This window comes from Lissotriton vulgaris, chromosome 2_1 (genome assembly GCF_964263255.1).
Source record: "Lissotriton vulgaris chromosome 2_1, aLisVul1.2, whole genome shotgun sequence".
NCBI classification, from domain to species: domain Eukaryota; kingdom Metazoa; phylum Chordata; class Amphibia; order Caudata; family Salamandridae; genus Lissotriton; species Lissotriton vulgaris.
In genome coordinates, this window is record NC_141687.1 from 982,641,020 (window position 1) to 982,666,764 (window position 25,745).

General features: G+C 41.1%; 1 protein-coding gene across 1 annotated transcript in view; it reads left to right on the plus strand.

Moving 5' to 3' along the window:
• The window catches only part of LRP2 (LDL receptor related protein 2), a 358,266-nt gene that overhangs the window by 113,152 nt on the left and 219,369 nt on the right, over positions 1 to 25,745 (plus strand). Inside the window, exons 16-19 of the mRNA XM_086956556.1 lie at positions 3,349 to 3,552; positions 6,830 to 7,022; positions 20,368 to 20,493; positions 21,932 to 22,062. Coding sequence (XP_086812682.1) covers positions 3,349 to 3,552; positions 6,830 to 7,022; positions 20,368 to 20,493; positions 21,932 to 22,062 — 654 coding nt within the window. The remainder of the gene's footprint in view (positions 1 to 3,348; positions 3,553 to 6,829; positions 7,023 to 20,367; positions 20,494 to 21,931; positions 22,063 to 25,745) is intronic.

The following is a 25,745-nucleotide window of genomic DNA, read 5'->3' on the forward strand; positions in this document are numbered from 1 at the left end:
CACTGCCACTCTCTGTCACCACTGCCACTCTCTGACTACTCATGCCACCCTCTGGCCCACCCACGCCACCCTCTGTTTCATCACCACACCCTCTGGTTGTCCAGTGTACATTATTTTCGGCAAAGCAAAGCACACCTTCCCTGCCTCAAGTGACCTGAATTAATTTGGGGCTGATTAATGTGTCACAGAATATTTTTTTAGCTGGCACCTGCTTCCTTAGTGCGCCCTGATTAGTGATCTTTTGCACTTGCTAAGTGCTTTCATTGTTGCAAAATTAGTTACAACACCTGCCCTGCCCCAACTGACAATAATGAATTAGGGGCTGATTAATGGATTTTAACTTCCAGCCTGGCTCCTGCTTGTCTCCCTTAGCTGTAATTCAGGACCTTTGTGGCATATGTGTAACTATTCTGAGGTTCAGAGCAGGGTCACATAATAGTTTCAACTGGCAACTAAACTCTGGAGGGGCCCCTCAGGAAGCACTACAGGAAATGGCTACTAATGATGAGCCTGAACTTTTGAACCTGGTAAGTAGTTACTTTCAGTTTTGCTAAGATCGTATTTCTGCAATTTTGCACTTATTCGCGGGGCGCGAACTCACGCGAACAGTGCGAGCAGTGCGAGCAAAATCCGCTGCTCGCGGATTTGCGGATTTTGCGGGAGATTCGCGAATCTCGCGGATTGCGGATTTCCCGAAAATCCGCAAAATCCGCGAGCGGAACGGATTTTCCGCCCATGCCTACTCTGAAGGGCCATTGCCTACAAATATTAGATTTACAGAGTTAAAGCCCTGCTTGGTAAGACCAGCTCTGAGAGTACATGACAAATGATGGTTTAACATATTAGCAGCAGAACTTAATACAAGTAGTCCATCTAAACATGACTTACTTTACTTTGAAACAGCTTCCTATTACGAAGATACTTGGAATAACTTACACTAGGGAAGCTAGATGTGTTGTAAAAGCGACCTTTGACTCAAGTATGCAGAATATGTGGCATGTCAAAGAATCGAACTATCAGAAACAGTATCTATGCTGACAGCTGTCTTCCAGGATGTGAAGCCTCATTTATGCTTTGGCTTGCAATGAGCCCTGAGTAGCTTAGATAGGATGGTGTGAATTTCTAGTGTTGGTTCAGGGTGCCTAACTGAAGTGAATTGAGTTAAGTTTTTAACAATAACAGCCCAGACTGGCAGCTTGAATGAGGAAGGCTCCTTTGGCTCGATGCAGTAATGCTATTTGTTATCCTTGATTGCTCACATATTAATCCAAGTTGTTATGATAACTGCCTATGTGCACGTACCACACCTTGCTGCTAATGACATAGATAACTGTGCCATCTAAAAGAGTGGTCGTTCTATATATTTGACTCTTTTTCATAACATGATCATTAATATCCCTGATTTTGCCAAACTACAAGTCCTTGCTATTTATTGTCATTTTTTGATTTGTATTGAACTGTTTTTACGTAATTATTTTATGCTGATGTTTTTATTCACTTGTGCTTTTATGCATATTAAGTATCCGAATAAAGATTATTTGAATTGAATTGGATTGATGCAGTAGGCCTTGCATGTTGTCAAATTAACTTCTAGACAAGAGCATTAAAGACCTGAATAGCCTCTACATAGCAATGTAAATTATTATAAACATTGAAATGTATCATGCTCAGAAATGTTTTCATTTGTAGGCGAAACTTGTTTTAGTTGACGGTCGTCTGGTCTTTTTATAACATTCATGAAGTCCAGATGAACAGAGGGGTGCAATCATTTGGGTGCTATGTGACAGTAATTGATTAATTAAAAGATCCCAGGCTGTGATGCCTTATATTCTCTTGTATGTTGGACAAGAGAGAACTCTCATTAGATTTGCAGTAAGGTAAAATGTCAGGAATTTAGGAAAGGTGAAGCTCAACCGTACCCAGGTCAGAACCATGAAAATCATATTTGCTTTGAGCGTTGTGAATTTTGAGGAAAAGCAATTGATGGGATTAACTGAACTGAGTTAAATCGTATTTGTGAAAGGGTATATGTTCTGGTAGTAAGTGTTTACACTCCTACCTTGCCTGACTAGGAAGCTCTGAGGAAAGGATAGTTTTGAAAGTGTAAAAACGTATTGGGTACTCGTGTAGATATTAGGATTTTACTCCATTAGTGCGACGCAATAAAGCACTTCATCGCCCTTTCAGAATAACCACACTCCGAATTTAGAGATGTCTGCTACCCCCGAGGTCATCTCTTACATTGGAAGAAACTGCTGTCACAGTGGTTCCTGTCAATGCATTGAAAGTGTACCTGGTGACTCCTTCAACATGACATTTTGCCATCGGCACACTTTCAACATCTTTTTATTTTTATTTTCAAAAACAAAATCCCAAAGTTAGATTTTCTTTTTGAAAATGAAAAAAGAAAATGACCCACATGCCATGGGAGTTTTCTTGCAAGGCGTGGGGGTCATTAAAATGGTTCTGCTTCCACTTACTGACACATTTGGGATGCTGGTGTGTGAAAGTGAAAATTGGCCATTTGGCCACCCACCCTAAATAAGGTAGACCGAGAAATGGCCAAACCTCCGACAGCCCTCACTCTGCCGGGCCGTCACAGGACTATGTCAGCAGCGAAGCCAGGGCAGTCTAAATCCTGACCTAAATAGGTTCTGTCCATTCTAAATGTAGCGGGCAAAACGTCAGTTTGGTGGAGAAGGCATTCTGATAAATGCATCTTACCACAGGCTGGAAGGAGTATTTTTGAGGTGAGGAATGTGCAGGAAGTTTATGGAGCTACCTAAAACATCATTACCAACCGTAAGTAGTCTTTCCTTCTGATAGATGCATAATCTTTCTGCATATTCCTCACTTTATGAACTCTCCTTCCAGGCTTTATAAGGTAGGGAATCTTTGGTGAGATTATGTATCCACCAGAAATATTGTTGCCAAAGGTAAGTAGTTGCATGATATATGCATATTAGAGAAAATCTACACAAAGGCTGGGATTAGTAAAGCATAATTTCCTTTACTTAAAAGACTCTGTTAGGTTTTCATGTTTTTTAGTACTTGTGAAATGTACTCTTGTTTTATTCTCACATTTTCAATCCATTAAGCGTCATGCTTTTCCTCCAGAGAGTGGACTTTCACGCGTATCCACCTGCTTAATTTAAACAGTATTATTTATTTCAATCAACCCTCCGTCCGCTGTGTGGGAGTCAATTTATGTTTTTGGTTTCATTCTAATACTTCTTCCAGTCCATGATCTCCCAGCTACTGACTGCAGGCCTTGTTTCTACAAACACTTTGACATTCTTCAAGACCCCCATGCTTAAAATACCTGTGTGGACATCTTTTCTGTTGCAGCTGTGAGGCAGTTTTTGCTGTTCTCTTCTCCGCTGGCGATTCGTGGCATCCCATTCAACCTCTCCACGCAGGAAGACGTCATCCTTCCATTGACAGGAGTTCCATCTAATTTTATTGGGATTGACTTTGATGCTCAGGAAAATACCATTTTTTTCTCTGACACCGCCAGAGACATTATTTACAAACAAAAGACTGATGGTACAGGTGAGCAGCAGCCCATTGTCTTTTACTTTCTCTCGACCTTCTGTTTACAAAGTCGTTTTCCTTCCACCTTCCTATTGTCATGCTCATGAAATGTTGAGCCATATGTTGAAAAATAGCCTTTCTCAAACTTGTTAGGCTGGTTTTGTATTTTTTTTGCCTGCAGACTTTCCACCACTTAAAGGAATATATATATTTGACCAGATTTGTGGTGGCCGTCCCACTGCATTTTCAGTTCCACACCATCACCCAAAGCCCACGCTTTGCCCTTTCCATACATTAAATCAACGCGTTGCCTATTTTTTGAGTGATTATCATTTACTATGTCTTTTATCAATGAACACACCCCTAAATAAGTCAATTAAAACCCAGATTCTTTAGTTAAAAGGCTTATATTATCCGTTCTGGAACTACAACACTAACAGGAGCATGCATTCAACCTCGCGCCTTCTTCTAAAAACAAAGGGGCAGATTTACAAGCCTCTTGCGCCACTTTTGCGTCACTTTTCCCATGTTAAAAACGACGCAAAAGTGGCGCAAGGGGCTTGTAAATCTGCCCCAAAATGTTTTCTGCAGAATTCAAATAATTGAATAAAAAATATGAAAACACTTAATAAATAATGTATCACTAACGACTAGCATTTCCCCAGCAGAGTGAAAGCCATTTAATAATGTGTAGGGGAATCGCTGTATCTGTGAAAGGGTTCAGGAAGGATGCACCTGTTTTAAAATGATGTTTCTGCTCGCCCCTTCGAGGCAGGGACCTTACTCCCGTTCGAGATTTTTCAAATCGCTTTCAGTTGTAAAAATGCGGGGTTGGGGGCGGGGCTCTGGCGTAAAACGCGCAAGGTGTTGATGTGCCCCTGTGAAAGGTGAGGAGGGCTGACCGGTGTTAGAGCGCGCGAGGGAAATATGTGTGGGCAGCCTGCCTCGCTGGTACGCGCCGGTGCCACCTCGGCAGGCTGGTGCGTGAGCTCAGTTTTGTTTTCGACTCCTCCATCGGGGAGAGCGATGTCTCGGGCGAGTCTGACTGAAATCGTGTTACATCCCCGCACACTAATAGTGCGCTCCCTGATAAGAGTCTTATCGGCCTCTCTGTTATTGCAGTATTTTGGTTTAAAATGGTTCCAGTTAGTGCGGAGGATGAGGTATTACTTAAGATCTGAATTCTCTCGCGGGGATAGGTCCCTCTCCGTGCCGTATTTCTTGCTCTTGTGCAAACCATGGCATTTAAAAGCATGTAGCCATTTATTATTGCTAGGATATATCAGTGGTGGGTGAGCGGGGGTCTACACTTTAATTTTTCTTTTACATCATTGCCATTAAGCAGAGCCACTGAAATTATGCGGCAGTGGTCGGACCAATTTATGTGGCACGGCTTACTGAGTTACGCGTCAAGAAAAAGCAAATTATGCAACATAATGCAACACGCTCTGTCTCAGTATTATTTCACTATTTTTTATTTCGAAATCTGCATATAATGTCTGGGCAAAGTTACACCTCATTAGTACGAATGTAACACCTGAAAACACCAATCAACTGAAAGTAGGCCTTTGCAAACATACCTACTCATGCTATACTGTCATGGTTTGATAGATACTTCTTTTATTAACTTTTGGTCCATTTCAGCTAGAAACTCATTTGTTTTTGCAAAATATGCCAATTATGCAACAGATGGCGGATTGTGTGGGAAATGCAACAAATCCATAAGTATGCAGAAAAAGCCAAAGTAGTAGAATCATATTTCCAGAGTTCCACTGTATGGGGCCCGTGAGTACCACATGGGGTTACCAGGCCCTTGTGTATACTCAGTACGGGATATGAAAGCCTGTGTTCTATCAACTCCATTTGTGACCGCAGATATAGTGACTGACTGGAGGTCTTTTGGACCCATTGATGCCCCCTGAATTGATGATGTGAATGATTGTGTATGGGATCATTTGGTGTGTGATCGATTACTGTTTATTGGTCCCTGGCTTGTATTCTTGGTTCATGTAATCTGTTGATTGAAAGAGAGTTGTTGTTTTGGACGTTGTCTGAGGAGATGACCAAGCAGAATACACAGAGAATAGCCTTACATCCGATGTGATGCACCCTTGCCTCCAAAATGGACCAGAACATGCATTTTGTGCTATACAAATAGCGCTAAATCCGACAGCCCATGAACAGCAGCAGCCAGCAACTGCTCGCTAAGTTTGTTGTTCCTGTGCCCCTGTGGTAGGATTTTTGTGCCAGAATACTCATAATTACATGAACAGGTGTAAACGTAATTTTTGGTAATTTTGTGTCAAAAGAGTAATGTGAAATTACCGAAATTACTTAGATTACTCCAGCGTAATTACACGTTTGCCCAGGCCTACTGCCAACCTCCATATGAAGGGTCCTCTCCAGTGGAGATGCTGCTAATGGAAGTGTGCTGTATATAGAGACATACCAAAATAGATATTACACAGATGGGGTTCTGTACAAATGATCATCCACATGCTCTCAAGCTCCTCCTTAGTGGGGTTGGTCCACCTTCTATGATGCTCACAGTCTTAAAAAGCTGGAAGTGAGCAAGAAATGGTGCCTTGGCAGAGATGAGCATACATTTCACAAGCACCTTGGGCTTGTCTGTAGTATCTATGCAAGAAGCCAGGTCATTTGAGTGAAACAACTTCAGATGCTGTTTCAATCGCAAAACTAGATTAATATGAGGAAAAATGGACATTACCTGCCCCACCAGGATTACAAGCGCCACAGAATACCGCAGATCCACTGTATTTCATCTGGAGAGTCCAATTGCTAAATATAGTCAAACTCTCCAGATGAAATACCGGCTATGAAATCAGGAATATCGACCGGAATCGGGATCTGAAAGTAAGTGCCTTATTGAGAGTTTGGTGGACGTGGTACATCCACCAAGAGCAGCTGATGCCCCATCGGCCCTGTTGCGAGTGCGTTCTGGGCTGGCAGACATCTGCAGTGTTTCGCTGCTGTTTTGCATTTGTCAAACTCTTAATATGGCCCTTGGTCCTCCTTTTTAAAGGGACTCAACCCCCCACCCCGCCGGGTCTTGTAATGCCTGCTACCTTTGCCGCATGGATTTACCAGTAGCCATGCTATTCTAACTCTGAGGGTAAGGGATTAGAGGGTACAAAGCTGGGATTTCAGAATGAGGCACTTGGTCACTTACCAGACTGCTTCATAGGAAAATGCCTAAAAATGTTACCAAAATGTTTTTTTTTAATTCATCCTAATGAGATTTTAATCTCTGACATTTGTAAATTGCAACTTTCAGGAAGAGAGACTATTACAGCCCAAAGGGTGGAAAATGTGGAATCTCTGGCCTTCGACTGGATCTCGAAGAACCTCTACTGGACAGACCCAAGATACCGAAGCATTAGCGTCATGAAGATTGCCGATAAGTCAAGACGAGCCATTGTACAGAATTTAAATAACCCACGCTCCATAGTGGTGCATCCGGTCATTGGGTAAATATAGCTTCCCCCTCTCTTGAAATCTTGAAGTGCTTGTTTACCTTCTCATCTCAAATAATGCAGCATTAGTTCTCCTCACAGATGCATCGTCTGCATCATCTGTAAAATGGTGCTTTTTCTTTTCTCATAAACTCTCCATGACATGGGTATCAATCGAAGTAGCGCCATGAAACCACCCCCCCCCCCCCCGGTGTACGTGTGCTTTACAAATTAATTTTAACATAATCTCGCTCTGTCATAATGTATATCTTTAAATCCTGCCGAAATAGCTGAATAGAGTGTGAGATAATGCCGATTTCATTACGACAGGGAGGTAACACAGTTGTGTCTTTTGAAGAATACTTTCAGTTTCCTTAAGTTCCTAAAATGATATGTTATGCCTCAGCACAGTATTGATTTGATTAGAATCTTAACTCAGTATCTTTCACAATTTCTACACAATTCTAACTTGTGGACACTACCTTAGACACACTACGGCCATGTTATAAAAGGTGCTCCAGGGGCTCAGTGGGCATTGCTCACCCTTCTTGTGCCCGGGGCACACATTTTTAATCTAGAAAAGGCGTCAGATGCTTGTGCAGCCCCTTCTGTAATATGGATCACACTGGCACACCTTATGCATTCACAGTGGGGCACTCTAACATTTGCTTGGGGTTGTGGCCCCATGCAAATAATGGAAGATTTACTCCACGCCCACACTGTATTATAGGTGCCGGCCCAAAGGCAAATGAGCTGTTGGGAGACACACTGACTGTGCCCCACATAGAGGTAGCACAGAGTCAGTGCACCCCCTGGTGGTGTCCCTAGGAAGGGGTTTATGGGGGTCAGCATGGCCCCACTGATTACAGTGCAAACAGTCAAAGGCATCCCAGCTCTACACCAATGATTAACACAGTGATATTATCTTCCTCAGAGCATGGATGAGGAGCACAAGTCTTCAAACAGGGGGGGGCTGAAGAGATGCCGGGCGGAAAGGGGGGGCGCCATCATTGACCAAGGGGAGCATCATACAGGAAACAGTACTGTCTTTTTCAAGGGAAAAAACTGTGTAGGTGTGGTCCACTCTATAAGAGGCCACGAGTACCATTTTTGCCAATCATTCCGTGGGTGGGAATAGGAGTCAATGAGGGTTGGGCAAATTACCCCTCCCCCACTATTGTGATAAAGTGTCAAACTGTGAGTATTTGTACACTTTGGGGAGACCTGGCAGTCCTTAGCATGTGGCAATCATGTATTTGGTTGTCATTTTCAAGGGATAACTGCATGTCTCTGCAATGTTTGAACAGTTAACTATGTTTAGAGCTGCCAGTGTGAAAGACAAATTGTGCAAAAAAGTGTCATTCAGGAGGGGGGGCAATGAAAGTTTGGATCACTGACATAATATCGAGGGACATAATATCGTCTATCAAAAATATCGTTGGGAAAATATCTACAGACAAAATATCGAGTTTGTATCTACAAACAGGTAAGTACAAAAATATTGAGTAAAAAATATCGTTTACTAAAATTTAGTTTATAAAAATATCGGCTTTATTAAAAACAATGTTACATTAAATTAATATTAAAAATTAAATACTAAAATATACTTAAAAATACTTAAATTAACTTATAATAATTAAATAATTAATGAAAGTTATAAAAAACGTTTTAATCAAATTTGTTAAAACGTATATATAGTAACATAATATAATTAAATAATATCCAATATTATTACCGTACAATAGCAAAAGTATAAAAATTACTATTCCGACTCCAAAGAATGCAACAGTAGGGAAAGCGTTGGATAGCGTAGGGATAAAAATTACTATTCCCACTCCAGTGGGGGCAACAGTAGGGAAAGCGTTGGATAGCGTAGGGGTAAAATGTACTATTCCCACTCCAGTGGGTGCAATAGTAGGGAAAGCGTTGGATAGCGTAGGGGTTAAAATTACTATTCCCATCCAGTGGGTGCAACAGTAGAGAAAACGTTGGATAGTGTAGAGATAAAATTTACTATTCCCACTCCAGTGGGTGCAACAGTAGGGAAAGCGTTGGATAGCATAGAGGTAAAATTTACTATTCCCACTCCAGTGGGTGCAACAGTAGGGAAAGCATTGGATAGCGTAGGGGTAAAAATTACTATTCCCACTCCAGGGAGTGCAACAGTAGGGAAAGCGTTGGATAGCGTAGGGGTAAAAATTACTATTCCCACTCCAAAGAGTGCAACAGTAGGGAAAGGGTTGGGTAGCGTAGGGGTCAAAATTACTATTCCCACTCCAAAGAGTGCAACAGTAGGGAAAGCATTGGATAGCGTAAGGGTTAAAATTACTATTCCCACTCCAGAGAATGCAACATTAGGGAAAGTAAATACTTCATATATTATTTAAAAAAATATAAATTAATATCTATAAAAAATTATTTAAAAGTAATTACCAATTTAATATAATATAATAAATAATCTATTAAAATTACTAATTAACATTCATTATTACAACTGGTTACCTATTAATAAAAATTAATTGCACATTAACAATTAATTCTTTAATAAATAAAAATGAACTAACAATTAATTCGAATTAAATCCAATTAAATAAATTTAATTATTTAATAATTATAATTAAATTACTTCCCACCCAATTCCCCTATAAACCCACAACCCGCTACAGAAAATAAATTATTAAAATTAACATAATTAGCAATTAATCAATTAATTAAAATTAATTACCTATTAAAATTTAATTAATTACCAAATATAAATTAATTAACTATTAATTAAAAATTAATACCAATAAATAAATGTACATATTTAATTAATTATAATTAAATTGCTTCCCACCCAATTCCCCTATAAACCCACAACCCGCTACAGAAAATAAATTAGTAAAATTAACATAATTAGCAATTAATCAATTAATTAAAATTAATTACGTATTAAAATTGTATTAATTACCAAATATAAATTAATTAACAATTAATTAAAAATTAATACCAATAAATACATTTACATATTTAATTAATTATGATTAAATTACTTCCCACCCTATTCCCCTATAAACCCACATCCCGCTACAGAATTAAATTACACAAAAATTATAAAAACAAAATTCATTAATTAAAATTAATTATAACATGAATACACACTTTTCACACATATATTAACATAATAACACTATAAAAAATTCGATTTTATTAAAAAGTCGATAATTTTAATAACCTATATTATATACTTCGATATTTTAACTTTCTATATTTCTAACATTCGATATTACATTACTTACCTTAAAAACGATATTTTTGATGTCTACATTCTGTCCATTCGATATTTTGTCCATTCTATATTTAAAACTCGATATTATGTCCATTTGATATTTTGGACTCAATATTTTGACTGTTCACCGGGCAGGCATGCCCTCCAAGGTGTGGTGGTATAGTTTGTGATTCAGTCGAAAGTGTGAAGGGTAAACAAAGAAGATGAGAATGGATTTACTAGTCTCCAAAATGTTCCTGCTGCAATGCAGAGTTCAATAAAAAGACAGAAAACATTTTCACAGAACTTAACATTCCCTATTGCTCAGAACTACTTGCAACAGCAACTACAGTCACTTAGAACCACAACTAGGTATAGCAAAGAAACTGCACGGCCTATTCACAAACTGCCTTGTATAGTAAGTTAAGTTTAGTAGTAGTAGTACAATAGTGCTACTAACGTACTACAAAATGCTATTCGCATACCTTTAGTGAGCTACTTTACACCAAGCCCTTTGGTCTCCATTCACAACTTTTGAGTTCACACAGACACGTCATTCTCGTAATCACCTGCATTGGATTGTCTGCTTTGGCAATCCTTGTCAAAAAGAGCCATGTTTAAACCACTATGTATAGTCCTTAAAGCCTTCCGTCAGACTGGTCCTCAGCTCTTACAGAACAAATTCAAATGTTAACTGCCTCAGAGAATTCACAATTCAACCAATGCAAATTAGCTCTCCGCTCCAATGTTCAAAAACTGTGGAACAGTAAAGGTTTTGGACCCAACGTCTGCCCAGCCCGGATCTCAACAACAGGGAAAACAGAACAGGGTGGCTGGACAGGAAAATTAACAAAGCAAATTTCTGCCACGTAGTCAATATATACAACGTGAACACCGGGCAAGAATCCCAAAACAAATTTATTTTCTTTGTTTGACTCAAGTTATTAAAGATTCAAAGACACGAACACAAACAAAACAACTGTTACGACAGTGAATTCATGATAACAATATCTACAAATATACAAATTTTACAAATATGCAACACTTACAAAGATGAATCAAGCGAAACAATTGAGCAAGACACACCAAAACAATACAAAATTCAGTGAACAATATAGATTGTAATTATATACAGTGCAAAAACTTTAGAGTTTAAAGCAAATATGTGACCAGTCCATCGGACTATGGGACCATGGGACAGGCGGAGGAGATGGAATGAAAAGCCTGCCTGTCACCCAAACCTGTGGTTAATTGTTTATAACGGGTTGCTCAACTAGGATCCAAAATAATCGGTAAAGTTCTATCCTAGGGGCACCCTTGGTGTTTGCCACAGGGTGGAAGTGTCGACGCGTTTCGAACCGGCGTTATTACAGGTTCTCTTCAGGACAAGGACTGGGGGCCGTGATTCTGTAAAAGATATACAGAGTGGGTGTCAATTGTATCTATCATAGTACTGTTACAAGTTAATCTGACTCCAGGTAACAAGGAAAAAGTGATTACCTGCACAAGGGCATAGAAATAGCCGTGGTGTCGGTAAATCTCAACTGGACAACATTTCTGAAAAAACAAGTGAGAGAGTGGGCTTAGCGCGGTTGCACACCAGGGAAATGGGACAATGCGAATGATAGCATAGAGCCATGGTGTAAGGTGTTTTTATGAGTCCTACCTGTACTTCACCCAGGGGTAGAGTGCCCGCGAGGCGGCGCACGGTCGGGGTTGGAGACGGCTCACATGTAGAAGCGTCTATGTTTTGTAACTGGGGGAGACCACAGAAAACATCGTGCCCAGGGTTAATGTCGCTGTGACAAGTCTGCGAGCGCACTAATAACAGTTACGGACCCATGGAGAAAAGAGCCTACCTGAAGTCACATCCACGCCAGCAAGCGGTTAGTTGCTTGTGCTGGGACCTGTTACAAGGGAAGCGTAAGCTTAAATTAGTGACAGGCTCGAGCGTGGCACGTTAGCGATTGCAAGGAAAAGCGCGTCCCATGGGCGCGAGACACTTACTCTAGAGGGAATCAATCCGGCGTTTCGAGAGGCAGCGCAGTCAGAAAGTGAAGCGCCGCGCTCAAACGCATAGCTAAAGAACCCGCCAGGTCAGGTGGTTAATGGGTGTGGCTGAGGAAGGCACTCCTAGAGGATGCTGGTAAATGTAGTTAATATAACTCGACTGATAGGAGTCTACGTGAAGGTAGATGCGGACATTTTTAAACATTTAACATCTTACACCAAATGCGTTGAAATTCGGCAACAGTGTTGAAAACAAAACAAGTCCTGTGAACAGTTGTAAACATATAACCACTAACAACAAATGCATATAAATAGCACAAAAATGGTATAAGATCAACCTCATAGAAAAACGGGGGATCTTTGCTCTCATAACAAATAGGTGATCTACACATGGACCACAGTAGTCTCGTGGGTACGTTTGATGATATTAACAGTTCGTAAAAAGACATCAATCCTGTGCATATAGTGAGAGATCCATATTGCAAACATACTATCATCCCAACCCTGGTTGCCTCGACGCGCCAAACACAAAGGAATGTACAAACAAACAAAGTAAAAGATTCTTGAAATACAGAAAGATAGTTCAAAAGTAGACACACAGCCAAGCTCAGCCAGAAAATTCAGTTCATAAGCTGGTAGATTCAGTCATTTAATTCAAGCCAGAATTGGATGTGTCAAACTTAAGTATGAGGTACGCCTCTTTTTGTGATAGGCGGACGTCTGGGTCGCCATTGCCACCCTTGATAACCACTAGTACTGTCCATCTCATGTCATGACTGGAATGTTTTTGTTGTACGAAATGAGAGACCATGGGGGCCGTCATGATTTTGTTGTTAATTCTTGACCGATGTTGTATAATTCTCTGACGGACCTCCTGTGTGGTTTTGCCAATGTATAGCAGGTTGCACGGACATAATATGGCGTACACGGTGTATTTGGTCTTACAATTTGTGTGTTCGTTGTGACGTCAAAATTTGTTTCCATCCGTAAAGAGTGAGCCTTCCATTGTGAGTTCACATACGGAACATGTCCCGCATTTGCGGTGCCCAATGACTGGACTTGCTCCGAAGATTGTACTTTGAGAAACCTTTTTAGGAGGCGGTCTGGTGGATGTGATCATTTGGCCAATACTCCTGTTCTTCTTAAGAGCAAAGAGAGGGACACCTATATCAGGGAGGATTTCCTGCACCAAATGCCAACTCTTTCTGATGATTTTTTGGAGTTGATTGGTGTGGGGGCCGAAGGTGGAAACACACACCATCCTCTCAGTTGTCGGCCTCGTTCTTTTTTCTAGAAGATGTTCCCTCGGTGTCCATCTAGCCCTCTTCATCGAGTGCTTAAAGAGTTTCTGGGGGTATCCACGCTCTTGTAGCTTCGAGGTGAGACCCTGACCATGCAACTCGAACTGTTCAGTGGTAGTGCAGTTCTGTCTCACTCGGAGGTATTGGCCATAAGTAAGCATGGGCGAATTTTGCGAATCTCGCGTTCGCGAATTTTGCGGATTTGCGAACTCGCAATCCGCAAAATCCGCGAATTCCCGCGATTTTTTTTTTTTTTTGTGTTCGCCCGTGTTTCTGCCAGTTCGCGAGGGTTTTTACAATTTCGCAATTTGCGAACTTACCTGTCGGGTCGCAAGTTTTGCGAACTTGTTGTTTCTACGTGTCCAGCCTGTTTGGGACACTCTTCTTCATCACTGCCACTCTCTGTCACCACTGCCACTCTCTGACTACTCATGCCACCCTCTGGCCCACCCATGCCACCCGCTGTTTCATCACCACACCCTCTGGTTGTCCAGTGTACATTATTTTCGGCAAAGCAAAGCACACCTTCCCTGCCTCAAGTGACCTGAATTAATTTGGGGCTGATTAATGTGTCACAGAATATTTTTTTAGCTGGCACCTGCTTCCTTAGTGCACCCTGATTAGTGATCTTTTGCACTTGCTAAGTGCTTTCATTGTTGCAAAATTAGTTACAACACCTGCCCTGCCCCAACTGACAATAATGAATTAGGGGCTGATTAATGGATTTTAACTTCCAGCCTGGCTCCTGCTTGTCTCCCTTAGCTGTAATTCAGGACCTTTGTGGCATATGTGTAACTATTCTGAGGTTCAGAGCAGGGTCACATAATAGTTGCAACTGGCAACTGAACTCTGGAGGGGCCCCTCAGGAAGCACTACAGGAAATGGCTACTAATGATGAGCCTGAACTTTTGAACCTGGTAAGTAGTTTCAGTTTTGCTAAGATCGTATTTCTGCAATTTAGCACTTATTCGCGGGGCGCGAAGTTGTACTGGGAAGCCGCGAACTCACGCGAACAGTGCGAGCAGGGCGAGCAAAATCCGCTGCTCGCGGATTTGCGGATTTTGCGGGAGATTCGCGAATCTCGCGGATTGCGAATTTCCCGAAAATCCGCAAAATCCGCGAGCGAAACGGATTTTCCGCCCATACCTAGCCATAAGGGAGGTTATCCCTTAGGCTCCGCGGGTGGTAGCTCTTGTAATGAAGAGCATTGTTCTTGTCCGTCTTTTTCTGGTACAAAGAGCACGACAACACATTGTCTCTGACTGAAATCTCGACATCCAGAAATGGAAGAGATCTTTCGTGGTAGCTCAGACTGAACTTAATATCTGGACTCCTATTGTTCAGCCACACGTGGAATTCTTCCAGTTGTATAGATGTTCCGTTCCACACACACCACACGTCATCTATATATCGGAACCATTGTCCAATGCAGTCTCTGTAGGGATTATTGTTCAGAACATATTTTTCCTCGAATTGGCCCATATACAAGATAGCCATTTCGGGGGCAAAAGGGCAGCCCATGGCTGAGCCTTTGATTTGGAGAAACATTTCCTCTTCGAAGGTAAAAAAGTTCCTTTTCAGAGCAACAGTAGCCAAAGAGATTATGAATTCGGTAGGGACTCTGTGAGGGCGTGGTCGGCTGTCCAGATAAAGTTCCATGCCCTCACAGAGTCCCTACCGAATTCATTGGACAATGGTCCAGATATTAAGTTCAGTCTGAGCTACCACGAAAGATCTCTTCCATTTCTGGATGTCGAGATTTCAGTCAGAGACAATGTGTTGTCGTGCTCTTTGTACCAGAAAAAGACGGACAAGAACAATGCTCTTCATTACAAGAGCTACCACCCGCGGAGCCTAAGGGATAACCTCCCTTATGGCCAATACCTCCGAGTGAGACGGAACTGCACTACCACTGAACAGTTCGAGTTGCATGGTCAGGGTCTCACCTCGAAGCTACAAGAGCGTGGATACCCCCAGAAACTCTTGAAGCACTCGATGAAGAGGGCTAGATGGACACCGAGGGAACATCTTCTAGAAAAAAGAACGAGGCCGACAACTGAGAGGATGGTGTGTGTTTCCACCTTCGGCCCCCACACCAATCAACTCCAAAAAATCATCAGAAAGAGTTGGCATTTGGTGCAGGAAATCCTCCCTGATATAGGTGTCCCTCTCTTTGCTCTTAAGAAGAACAGGAGTATTGGCCAAATGATCACATCCACCAGACCGCCTCCTAAAAAGGTTTCTCAAAGTACAATCTTCGGAGCAAGTCCAGTCATTGGGCACCGCAAATGCGGGACATGTTCCGTATGTGAACTCACAATGGAAGGCTCACTCTTTACGGATGGAAACAAATTTTGGCGTCACAACGAACACACAAATTGTAAGACCAAATACACCGTGTACGCCATATTATGTCCGTGCAACCTGCTATACATTAGCAAAACCACACAGGAGGTCCGTCAGAGAATTATACAACATCGGTCAAGAATTAACAACAAAATAATGACGGCCCCCATGGTCTCTCATTTCGTACAACAAAAACATTCCAGTCATGACATGAGATGGACAGTACTAGCGGTTATCAAGGGTGGCAATGGCGACCCAGACGTCCGCCTATCACAAAAAGAGGCGTACCTCATACTTAAGTTTGACACATCCAATTCTGGCTTGAATGAAATGACTGAATCTACCAGCTTATGAACTGAATTTTCTGGCTGAGCTTGGCTGTGTGTCTACTTTTGAACTATCTTTCTGTATTTCAAGAATCTTTTACTTTGTTTGTTTGTACATTCCTTCGTGTTTAGCACGTCGAGGCAACCAGGGTTGGGATGATAGTATATTTGCACTATGGATCTCTCACTATATGCACAGGATTGATGTTTTTTTACGAACTGTTAATATCATCAAACGTACCCACGAGACTACTGTGGTCCATGTGTAGATCACCTATTTGTTATGAGAGCAAAGATCCCCCGTTTTTCTATGAGGTTGATCTTATACCATTTTTGTGCTATTTATATGCATTTGTTGTTAGTGGTTATATGTTTACAACTGTTCACAGGACTTGTTTTGTTTTCAACACTGTTGCCGAATTTCAACGCATTTGGTGTAAGATGTTAAATGTTTAAAAATGTCCGCATCTACCTTCACGTAGACTCCTATCAGTCGAGTTATATTAACTACATTTACCAGCATCCTCTAGGAGTGCCTTCCTCAGCCACACCCATTGACCACCTGACCTGGCGGGTTCTTTAGCTATGCGTTTGAGCGCGGCGCTTCACTTTCTGACTGCGCTGCCTCTCGAAACGCCGGATTGATTCCCTCTAGAGTAAGTGTCTCGCGCCCATGGGACGCGCTTTTCCTTGCAATCGCTAACGTGCCACGCTCGAGCCTGTCACTAATTTAAGCTTACGCTTCCCTTGTAACAGGTCCCAGCACAAGCAACTAACCGCTTGCTGGCGTGGATGTGACTTCAGGTAGGCTCTTTTCTCCATGGGTCCGTAACTGTTATTAGTGCGCTCGCAGACTTGTCACAGCGACATTAACCCTGGGCACGTTGTTTTCTGTGGTCTCCCCCAGTTACAAAGCATAGACGCTTCTACATGTGAGCCGTCTCCAACCCCGACCGTGCGCCGCCTCGCGGGCACTCTACCCCTGGGTGAAGTACAGGTAGGACTCATAAAAACACCTTACACCATGGCTCTATGCTATCATTCGCATTGTCCCATTTCCCTGGTGTGCAACCGCGCTAAGCCCACTCTCTCACTTGTTTTTTCAGAAATTTTGTCCAGTTGAGATTTACCGACACCACGGCTATTTCTATGCCATTGTGCAGGTAATCACTTTTTCCTTGTTACCTGGAGTCAGATTAACTTGTAACAGTACTATGATAGATACAATTGACACCCACTCTGTATATCTTTTACAGAATCACGGCCCCCAGTCCTTGTCCTGAAGAGAACCTGTAATAACGCCGGTTCGAAACGCGTCGACACTTCCACCCTGTGGCAAACACCAAGGGTGCCCCTAGGATAGAACTTTACCGATTATTTTGGATCCTAGTTGAGCAACCCGTTATAAACAATTAACCACAGGGTTGGGTGACAGGCAGGCTTTTCATTCCATCTCCTCCGCCTGTCCCATGGTCCCATAGTCCGATGGACTGGTCACATATTTGCTTTAAACTCTAAAGTTTTTGCACTGTATATAATTACAATCTATATTGTTCACTGAATTTTGTATTGTTTTGGTGTGTCTTGCTCAATTGTTTCGCTTGATTCATCTTTGTAAGTGTTGTATATTTGTAAAATTTGTATATTTGTAGATATTGTTATCATGAATTCACTGTCGTAACAGTTGTTTTGTTTGTGTTCGTGTCTTTGAATCTTTAATAACTTGAGTCAAACAAAGAAAAGAAATTTGTTTTGGGATTCTTGCCCGGTGTTCACGTGGTATATATTGACTACGTGGCAGAAATTTACTTTGTTAATTTTCCTGTCCAGCCACCCTGTTCTGTTTTCCCCAATGTTCAAAAAGGCATGCATGTGAGGGGACTTTTATTTCTGTTCAGGCTGCCAGCTTGTGGAACTGGCTATCCCCCAGCCCCCCCCCCCACTTCATTTCACTCAAGATCTACTTGCTGTCTGGAAAGTGCTGGAAGCTTGGCTTTACTCCCTTTAGTCGGAGATCTGCCTGCCCCTTCAGATACCCTGAACCAGGATTCCTTTTTAGGGTATAATTGAGCCCAACAAAATAAATAATTATAATTACACAGTGAATGGATCCAAACAGATCTGCCAACGTGGAAAACCACAACAAACAGCCTCTATGAGGAAACTATCAATACATAATGCGTATTTAATTACTTGTGCCCTTATATAGTTGCAGTGGTATTACATTTGAATAGTATAGGCCTGTACATTAAAAACACGGCTATGCTTTAGAAATCTGGTCGAAATGAGATTCACCCAATTAAAAACATTACGAGACAGTCAAATCACTACTACATTTGAACAATGTTTGATATAGACTTTAAATACGATATGCTGGAAATTGACAACATGAGCTAACTATGAATGTTATTTTTAAACTGCCAGTTTTATGCTAAACATTAAGAACTCCCAATTGTATCATCAAGAAGACACTTCACACAAGGAAGCCTGAAAAGCATTGGCTACATCCCTAATCCAAGATTTTTTGAATACTTGATAACAATGGACTTCTTGTAGTGGAGAATCAACTTTTTACTAGTTTCACTTCCAAAACAAGCATTTGTGTTTTTATTACATACTGTTAAAAAGGAACTTGCAGCAAGTTTTTGTTCGTGTCAGTGGAAAGTCTTGAAAAAGTATTTCATATTAAGGTGCATGCACTCATATTTCCTCATTTCGTTTACCTCACACAAGTAAGTACCATTGTGCTTTCCATACATTTATGCTGGATTTTCTAAACATGTGCATTGCTGTGGACAAAATACTTTGATTGTCAAAGCCTCCTCCACTCCCCCCTCCCCGTTTTTTTATTCGGCGATTTTGAATGACAAATGTTGAGGTTGAAATTTCTGAACTTTGTCTTGAATTTGTTGAATACAGAAACATCTGACCAAACTGTCTTTTCTGCGCTTTGTGATTCCTTGCAACTAGTATGACTTCCAGCGAATACTCGTTGGCTTAATTCCACAAATTTCACCCACAGGTGAAAATGGCTCCAGCAGTCGAAACTTTTACCCCAGTGTTTCTACTTTCTCCCCATGTAGACCCCCACGTGGACTGCTTTGTAATCCCTTAATTGTACCCCATCTGATCAGTGATCTTTTAAATATAAGTGCGCCTCTAGCATTTTGTCAATTTCAGTAGCTGTTTATTATTCCTCTTATAAAAAGCTGTTTATTAATTTTTTCAGCTTTGAATTCTTAGTAAAAGTATTTAAACAAGCATTAACAATGGCAACAGGAATGGTTTTAAAGGAATAGGAGATATGTATTTATGGGGAAGCAAAGAACTGTAATAATATTGGTGTAGGTTAAAACATGAGGGCAAAGTTGCACCAATACAGATCCAAATATCCATGGAGGTTGTGACTGCACCATTCCCAACTGTGCTGCTGTGGAAGAAAATTATCATAAATTATCTAGTTATCTAAAAAACTTTATTAGCTTTCCAATGTGTGTGCGCTTGGAAGTTCATACTGTAGGAAGCTGGATAAATAAATCAAATTATCACACCTGTGTGGAGGCCAAGCACCTCTTTGTGGAAGCACACAACTTCTGCCCAATCAAAACATGTTCTCCTGGCTGCCGAACATGTGGGACGAGCCAAAGCCCCTCTCTAGTGATGCTCACCTAATTGTCTGGTGACAGCTGCATTGCCAAGCCAGACCTAAAAAATAATCATTCACTCTGAACTGCTCTTGGGGTAAAATGTCAGGCAATGCCACTTTCTGTGATACCATTATAGTCAAACAGTGTGTGTGGCATCTCTTCTACTACACCAGATATCCGTAAAAAGGCAGAATTGGAAAAACACATTAAAACTAATTACGCAACTAGGTAGTGTGTATATTTGTAAACACTTGTTTAAGAGAAGTATACAAATCCTTTGTTAACTGAAAAAATAAGGTGAAATAGTTTGATGTGGCTGAATCTATGTGTACACAGGGACGCAATGACAAATTTTGTAAGCTAAATGATTGTGCACAATAAATGTAAATGTAATTATTAATTACATTTCTCTTATGAAAATAGAATCTTCCTAACTCTGGTCTTTAACTAGTTTTATATACAGTCTATTTTTATCATCTTTAGGTATATTTTTTGGACAGATTGGTTCCGTCCGGCTAAGGTTATGAGAGCATGGTGCGATGGATCGCATGCACAACCAATTGTGAACGCAACTCTTGGCTGGCCAAATGGATTAGCTATTGACTGGAGGTAAGCAAACTTTGATTTGAAAGTTTTAATCAAACAACATTTAAAGTTCTTATGAGCCCCAAGGTATTGCAATTTTTTTAAATAACCATTTGGTCCCACGTTACATAAGAGGTGATAGATTATATCTCAGCAAAAGCCTACTGCTTCCTCTATCATGCTTGACTGATCCGCGCAATCTGGTTAGCTCTAAGGATTTCACAGTATACATAGTGCCCTCTCCCTCCAACGTTACTGGACCATGACATCTTTTTTTAAATGTCTGTAAGCTTATAAAAAATGCATACACAATATTCACGGCATTTAGTTGGCACTTGAGGTGCCATGCATTCATTTGAATTCATATTCTTCTAATGTATAGCAGATGCATTTACGGAACAGGCAATTGCGAATAGGGGCACACTATGCTTTTCGGGCAAAGCTGATCATACTCAAATCTCTGACATTTGTTTTAAGAAAGACTAGCTTTTTTCTTACCTTCTGAGCACAACGATCACCCCCTCCTTCCCACAGGGTGGCATGTAGAGATCGGTTGTGAGCCCAGCCAAACATCATCCTTTCTTCAGCCTCTGCCATTGTTGTCAATAGGTGTTCACTTACTGCAGCAAGGCAGCAGGTGTAAGTTAGTTGACATTTTCTGGTTGCCTTTTTTAAATATTCCTATTTTTACCCAGTGCTCGACTAGAGATTCGAATGGAAAAGCCTTGGGAGAGTACCATAGCTAAAGTGCTATATGGGTCTAAATACAAACAGGACAAGTGAGGTCCCATACACCCTGCTTTGTCCATAAAAGGACACCATGCTTGGCATTAACAGCCCGATCACACTCTTGCGCCTCGGTGCAACCTTGTCTCCTGTTCTAATGATAAATATGCCCTTGCATGGGCAGTAAAATTGACTGAACTGATTGCTCCTTCTCCTACCTTGGTAGCTTTTAATATTCAAAGGTATAATTTTCCATCTGTTCCAGTTGGATGATACATTTTATGTAATAAGCGCCTAATTGCTCTCATAGCTATGTATAATGTGCAATAGAACGCTGCATGAAGTAGATGCAGACATGAGTTTCTGTGCCAAATTGACAAATTGTAATTCTGCTAATTATTCAATTTGCTTGGACATCATGAAATCAGACACAGACTTAAGTTGAATGCTGACCTTCTGGGGAAAAATAAGTTTGTAAGATTACTTTGTCAAGTGAACTCAAGTGTCACACTTTGCAGCTCATAAACGTGTTCTGTGCTAAGATTTGGGCACCAGAGAATTTAAATATCAGGGCTCTAGAAAAGGCGAATGTTGATGAGATTTACCATGTTGTATTAACCATGTTGGGTTGGGAGGAAAGAAGCATTTCTGATTCTCTATCACATATATAATGTCTTAAAGAAGAAAAAAAGAAGTTTGTACAAACCCATGATTTTTTTTCCAATTCCTTTTTTAGTTCCTTGCGACTTTACTGGGTGGACGCCTTTTTCGATAAGATTGAGCACAGTACCTTTGACGGTGCAGATAGACGCACTCTTGATCGCATTAGTCAAATGACTCACCCCTTTGGCCTTACCATCTTTGGAGGTGAGTTCTAAACGAATGAGCGTTTTTAGTGCCCAAAAACTGATTTCACTAATGTTCAGTGCAAAACTTACTATTTTGTATAATTGACCTAGATCGTCTTGCCTGTCGCTTGATAAGGATTGAATGTATCACCCATCAACTCTAAACTTGTGCATGGTTTGTTTGTTTTGGATTTTACAAGGTATATTTCAGGTTGGTGATTTAACACTGTACTGAACAATTGTAAATATTTGACACATGAAGTTGCTGATCTTTAAGTACATGTTTGACATATATATTGGCAACCAGAAATCCTGCACCATATTACCTTGGTTTTGCATGTTTAACACATGAGCAAAGGCTTCAAAACAGTTTGAACCAAAGTAGACTTCTATCTGGTTTCTAAACAACATTAAAAATTGATATATTTGATCCTTGTCTTAAAGCAGAACAGATTTTATTTTAGCTGAGTCCCTCAGGTAGTGGGTTCCAATGAACCGAGCTGACTAGTGCCATGTTAAAGTTGTACAAATTAATCAAGGGCATATAGCTCCTTAGAATTTGAAAGTTTAATAGTGTTGCAAAATTGTACAAAGTGTAGTCAGTGAGGGCAGTGAGTTAGTATCTGAATGAACGAAGAGCAGCATTTTGAAACAGCTCTTGCGGAGAGACTAGTAGCAGAAGGATAGTATGGAAAAACACAGTTGCATGTGCTCCTGGCACCGTTGGGTGGTGGTGTGACAAAGTCTGAAAGAATGTTTTATAAGTAAATGGCATTGGCAATGACTTTTCACACATTTAAGGCAAAAAATTGATTGATGTGTCTCTGATGTTATTGAGTGATATTGGGTGAATAAAGCGGTACTTCTCACCAGCGTTAAAAGGCTTTTGCATGGAAAATGGTATCCCAAAGACATTTCACGGCTTCCTGACTTTTTACATCTTTGGAGAGTTAAGTCATTTCATTCCAAAGAAAGTGGAGGGTGCCTATAGCAGGTATTGGCAAAATATAAATTGGATTGCTGATGATTCTGATATTGCCTAACGTTAGGCATTCCTGTACATCTATAAGCATGATTTAAAGAAAGGTTTGCCATCTGCCAATCAGACGCCTGTCAATGGAGGGCCAATAGAGAGCATTATTTGCGTACTCCACGTTTATAGTTGCTTTTCTACATTATTGCGGTGCTTCTTGATTAAGAATGTGGTTCTTTTCACAAAAACCCTTTTCCCAAACTATGGTAAATGGAAAAGTTTCATTGTATTCCACCCACATTATGAGATCTAACCATACTTGCCTGGAGTTGGCTTCTCTGGCAGTTTACAGGAGCCTTGCCATTCAGCCCTCTGAGCTCAAGAGGAGCCTGGCTGCCAGCTGGTGTCTGCTAATCCTCCAGCTGAACCCACTGGTGTTCTTTGTTGTTATTGCTCCCATGAGTTTCCAGAGACACTTGTAATTCCCACCTTCTCCCCCAATGGAGGCAGAAAGCTGAAAAGTAGAGGAGAGATTGGTCAAAAGGTGGTTAGAGGTAGCCAGATGAGATGGTGGCTACAATGAGAGAGTAATCATTAGTTCTGTGCAGTCAGACAAAGGAGCAATGGGAATGATGTGATGAGAGTTCGTAAAATTGCCCAAATATAGATGGGACAGAAGACACCCTAAGGGATAATGAGGAACCTCAAAACGGAGCTCAATTAGCCCTCCACTAATTATGTTAATCCTCCCCTTATACTCTAGCACCTCTCGAAGGCGATTTCCCACCTGCCACCGACAGAGATGTTTTAATGCATTCCCTTCTCATCCACTTTGTTATTGTTAGACCTCACATTTTTGGAGTGGTATTCCATTAGACCTTTTGCTTTCACTCCCTGGTTTTTGCTAAACTTGTTTTGGTTGGCATAAAGACTCTGCACTTTACCTCTGCTAACCAGTGCTACAATGCTTGTGCTCTCTCCTTGAAACATGATAACATTTGACCGTACCTAATTGGCACATTTTTTTACTAGCTGTACCCAGGGCTTGTAAATTAAATGCTACTAATGAGCAGCAGCACTCATTGTCCGACCCACTAAAGTAGCTCTGTCCACCATGTCTCCGGCCTGCCACTGCAGCCTCTCATGCAGTTTAGTTTTAAAATGCCATTTTGACCTGACAAATAAATCTTTTTGCTAGGCCTAATCCCTAATACTTATGTGTCACTATTAAGGTAGGCCCTAATCACCCTTAGGACAGGGTGCATGGTATTTTAAAAAGTAGGGTATTTGGGTCCTAGTTTTACATGCCCTGGCAGTGAAAAACTCCTAAAGAAGTTTTTCACTGTTATAACACCTAGCTCTCCCGTGGACTAACACTGGGTTAGCTTATTAAATTTAATAAGTGCTAACTTTAAATTGGGAGCAGATAGAGGAATTATGTTTAAACTTAAATGAATTTTAGTTTGAAAGCCCCTTTTTCATGGTGAAACCACATTTTAAGCTACAACTTTACAAATGCCACTTTTAAAAATCTGAGACTTGATGAATGGGTCGTATCTACGACCCAGGCCAAACGCACTGCGGAATTAGCCACCATAGGCAATCCTTTATAACTTTTTTGAAAACCACTTAAACTTCTTTTTTCATCCTTGTTCACATTTTTTTCTTTTTCATTCTCTTCGATTTATAGTCCCCACTTGACCTTGTGCGCCTTTTTTCCATGTTTCTAATGTTCCAACTGTGCCACTCCGGGCCTCTTCAAAGAACATGACTAGTGCGAGATTCGTAAAAGGCAGTGTTTATTTTAAATAACACAATGCATTTCGGGCATGAAATGCCCTTCGTCGGGGGTCACTGTGAAATAACAAAAAGTAACATCCAATCAATATACATCACAATGTGTCGACACATGTTATTACTGTGTTTTCAATCTTAAATTTGTGTTACCAACAATACAATGGTCTTATTGCAAACTTTCATTTTGCCCTGAACCACACCCTCCTCAATCCTGCTGTTTGCCTTGCCAGATTATCAATGAATGCTTTCCACACGCATACTCCCTCCCCCTTCCTTTCTTGATTTTGCTGACATTACTCTAACGTAACGGTGAAACCATGTATTTCCCTTTTTTTTTTTCCTGCCCAAACCAAATGTATCCTTCTGCTCTTGTCCTGGGTCACATGACTGTGAATGTCTCTGCTGTTGTGGGTTGTGCATTGCTTGCGGATAGTGAGACAAAGAAAGCCTAAGTTTGAGGGGAGACAGTCTCTTGCCTTGCCCTGATTACACATCAAAGGGCCTTGCCTGCAGCACACACAAAAGAACCTATCACCAGGCCTGTCCTTGCCTCTGTGACCCTAAGCAGTATGGAGCCCGGATCAGGGGAAGGGGAAGAACAGACCAGAACCATTTTGGTGGTAGTTAGAGAACCCCCCCACACAAAGGAAGGCACCAGGTATAAAAGTGGGACCTTCAGAACCTCTCATCGGAACATTCATTGACTTGTGGAAGATTCAAAAGAAGGATTGCCTTGCTGTCTGAGGAAGAAGGAACGCCTTTCTGTCTGAAGAATGGTTGGAATTGCTTATCTTGCACCCAGGCTCAAAGTGACTCCAAGGATGTCCTCTAATAGCCCTACTTTGCGTGCCATCTGCCCTATTTTCCTCTCAATCCTTTTCGCCTACAATTTCGATCCCAGCTAAAGTCTCCAAAGGTATGATCACTTGGTA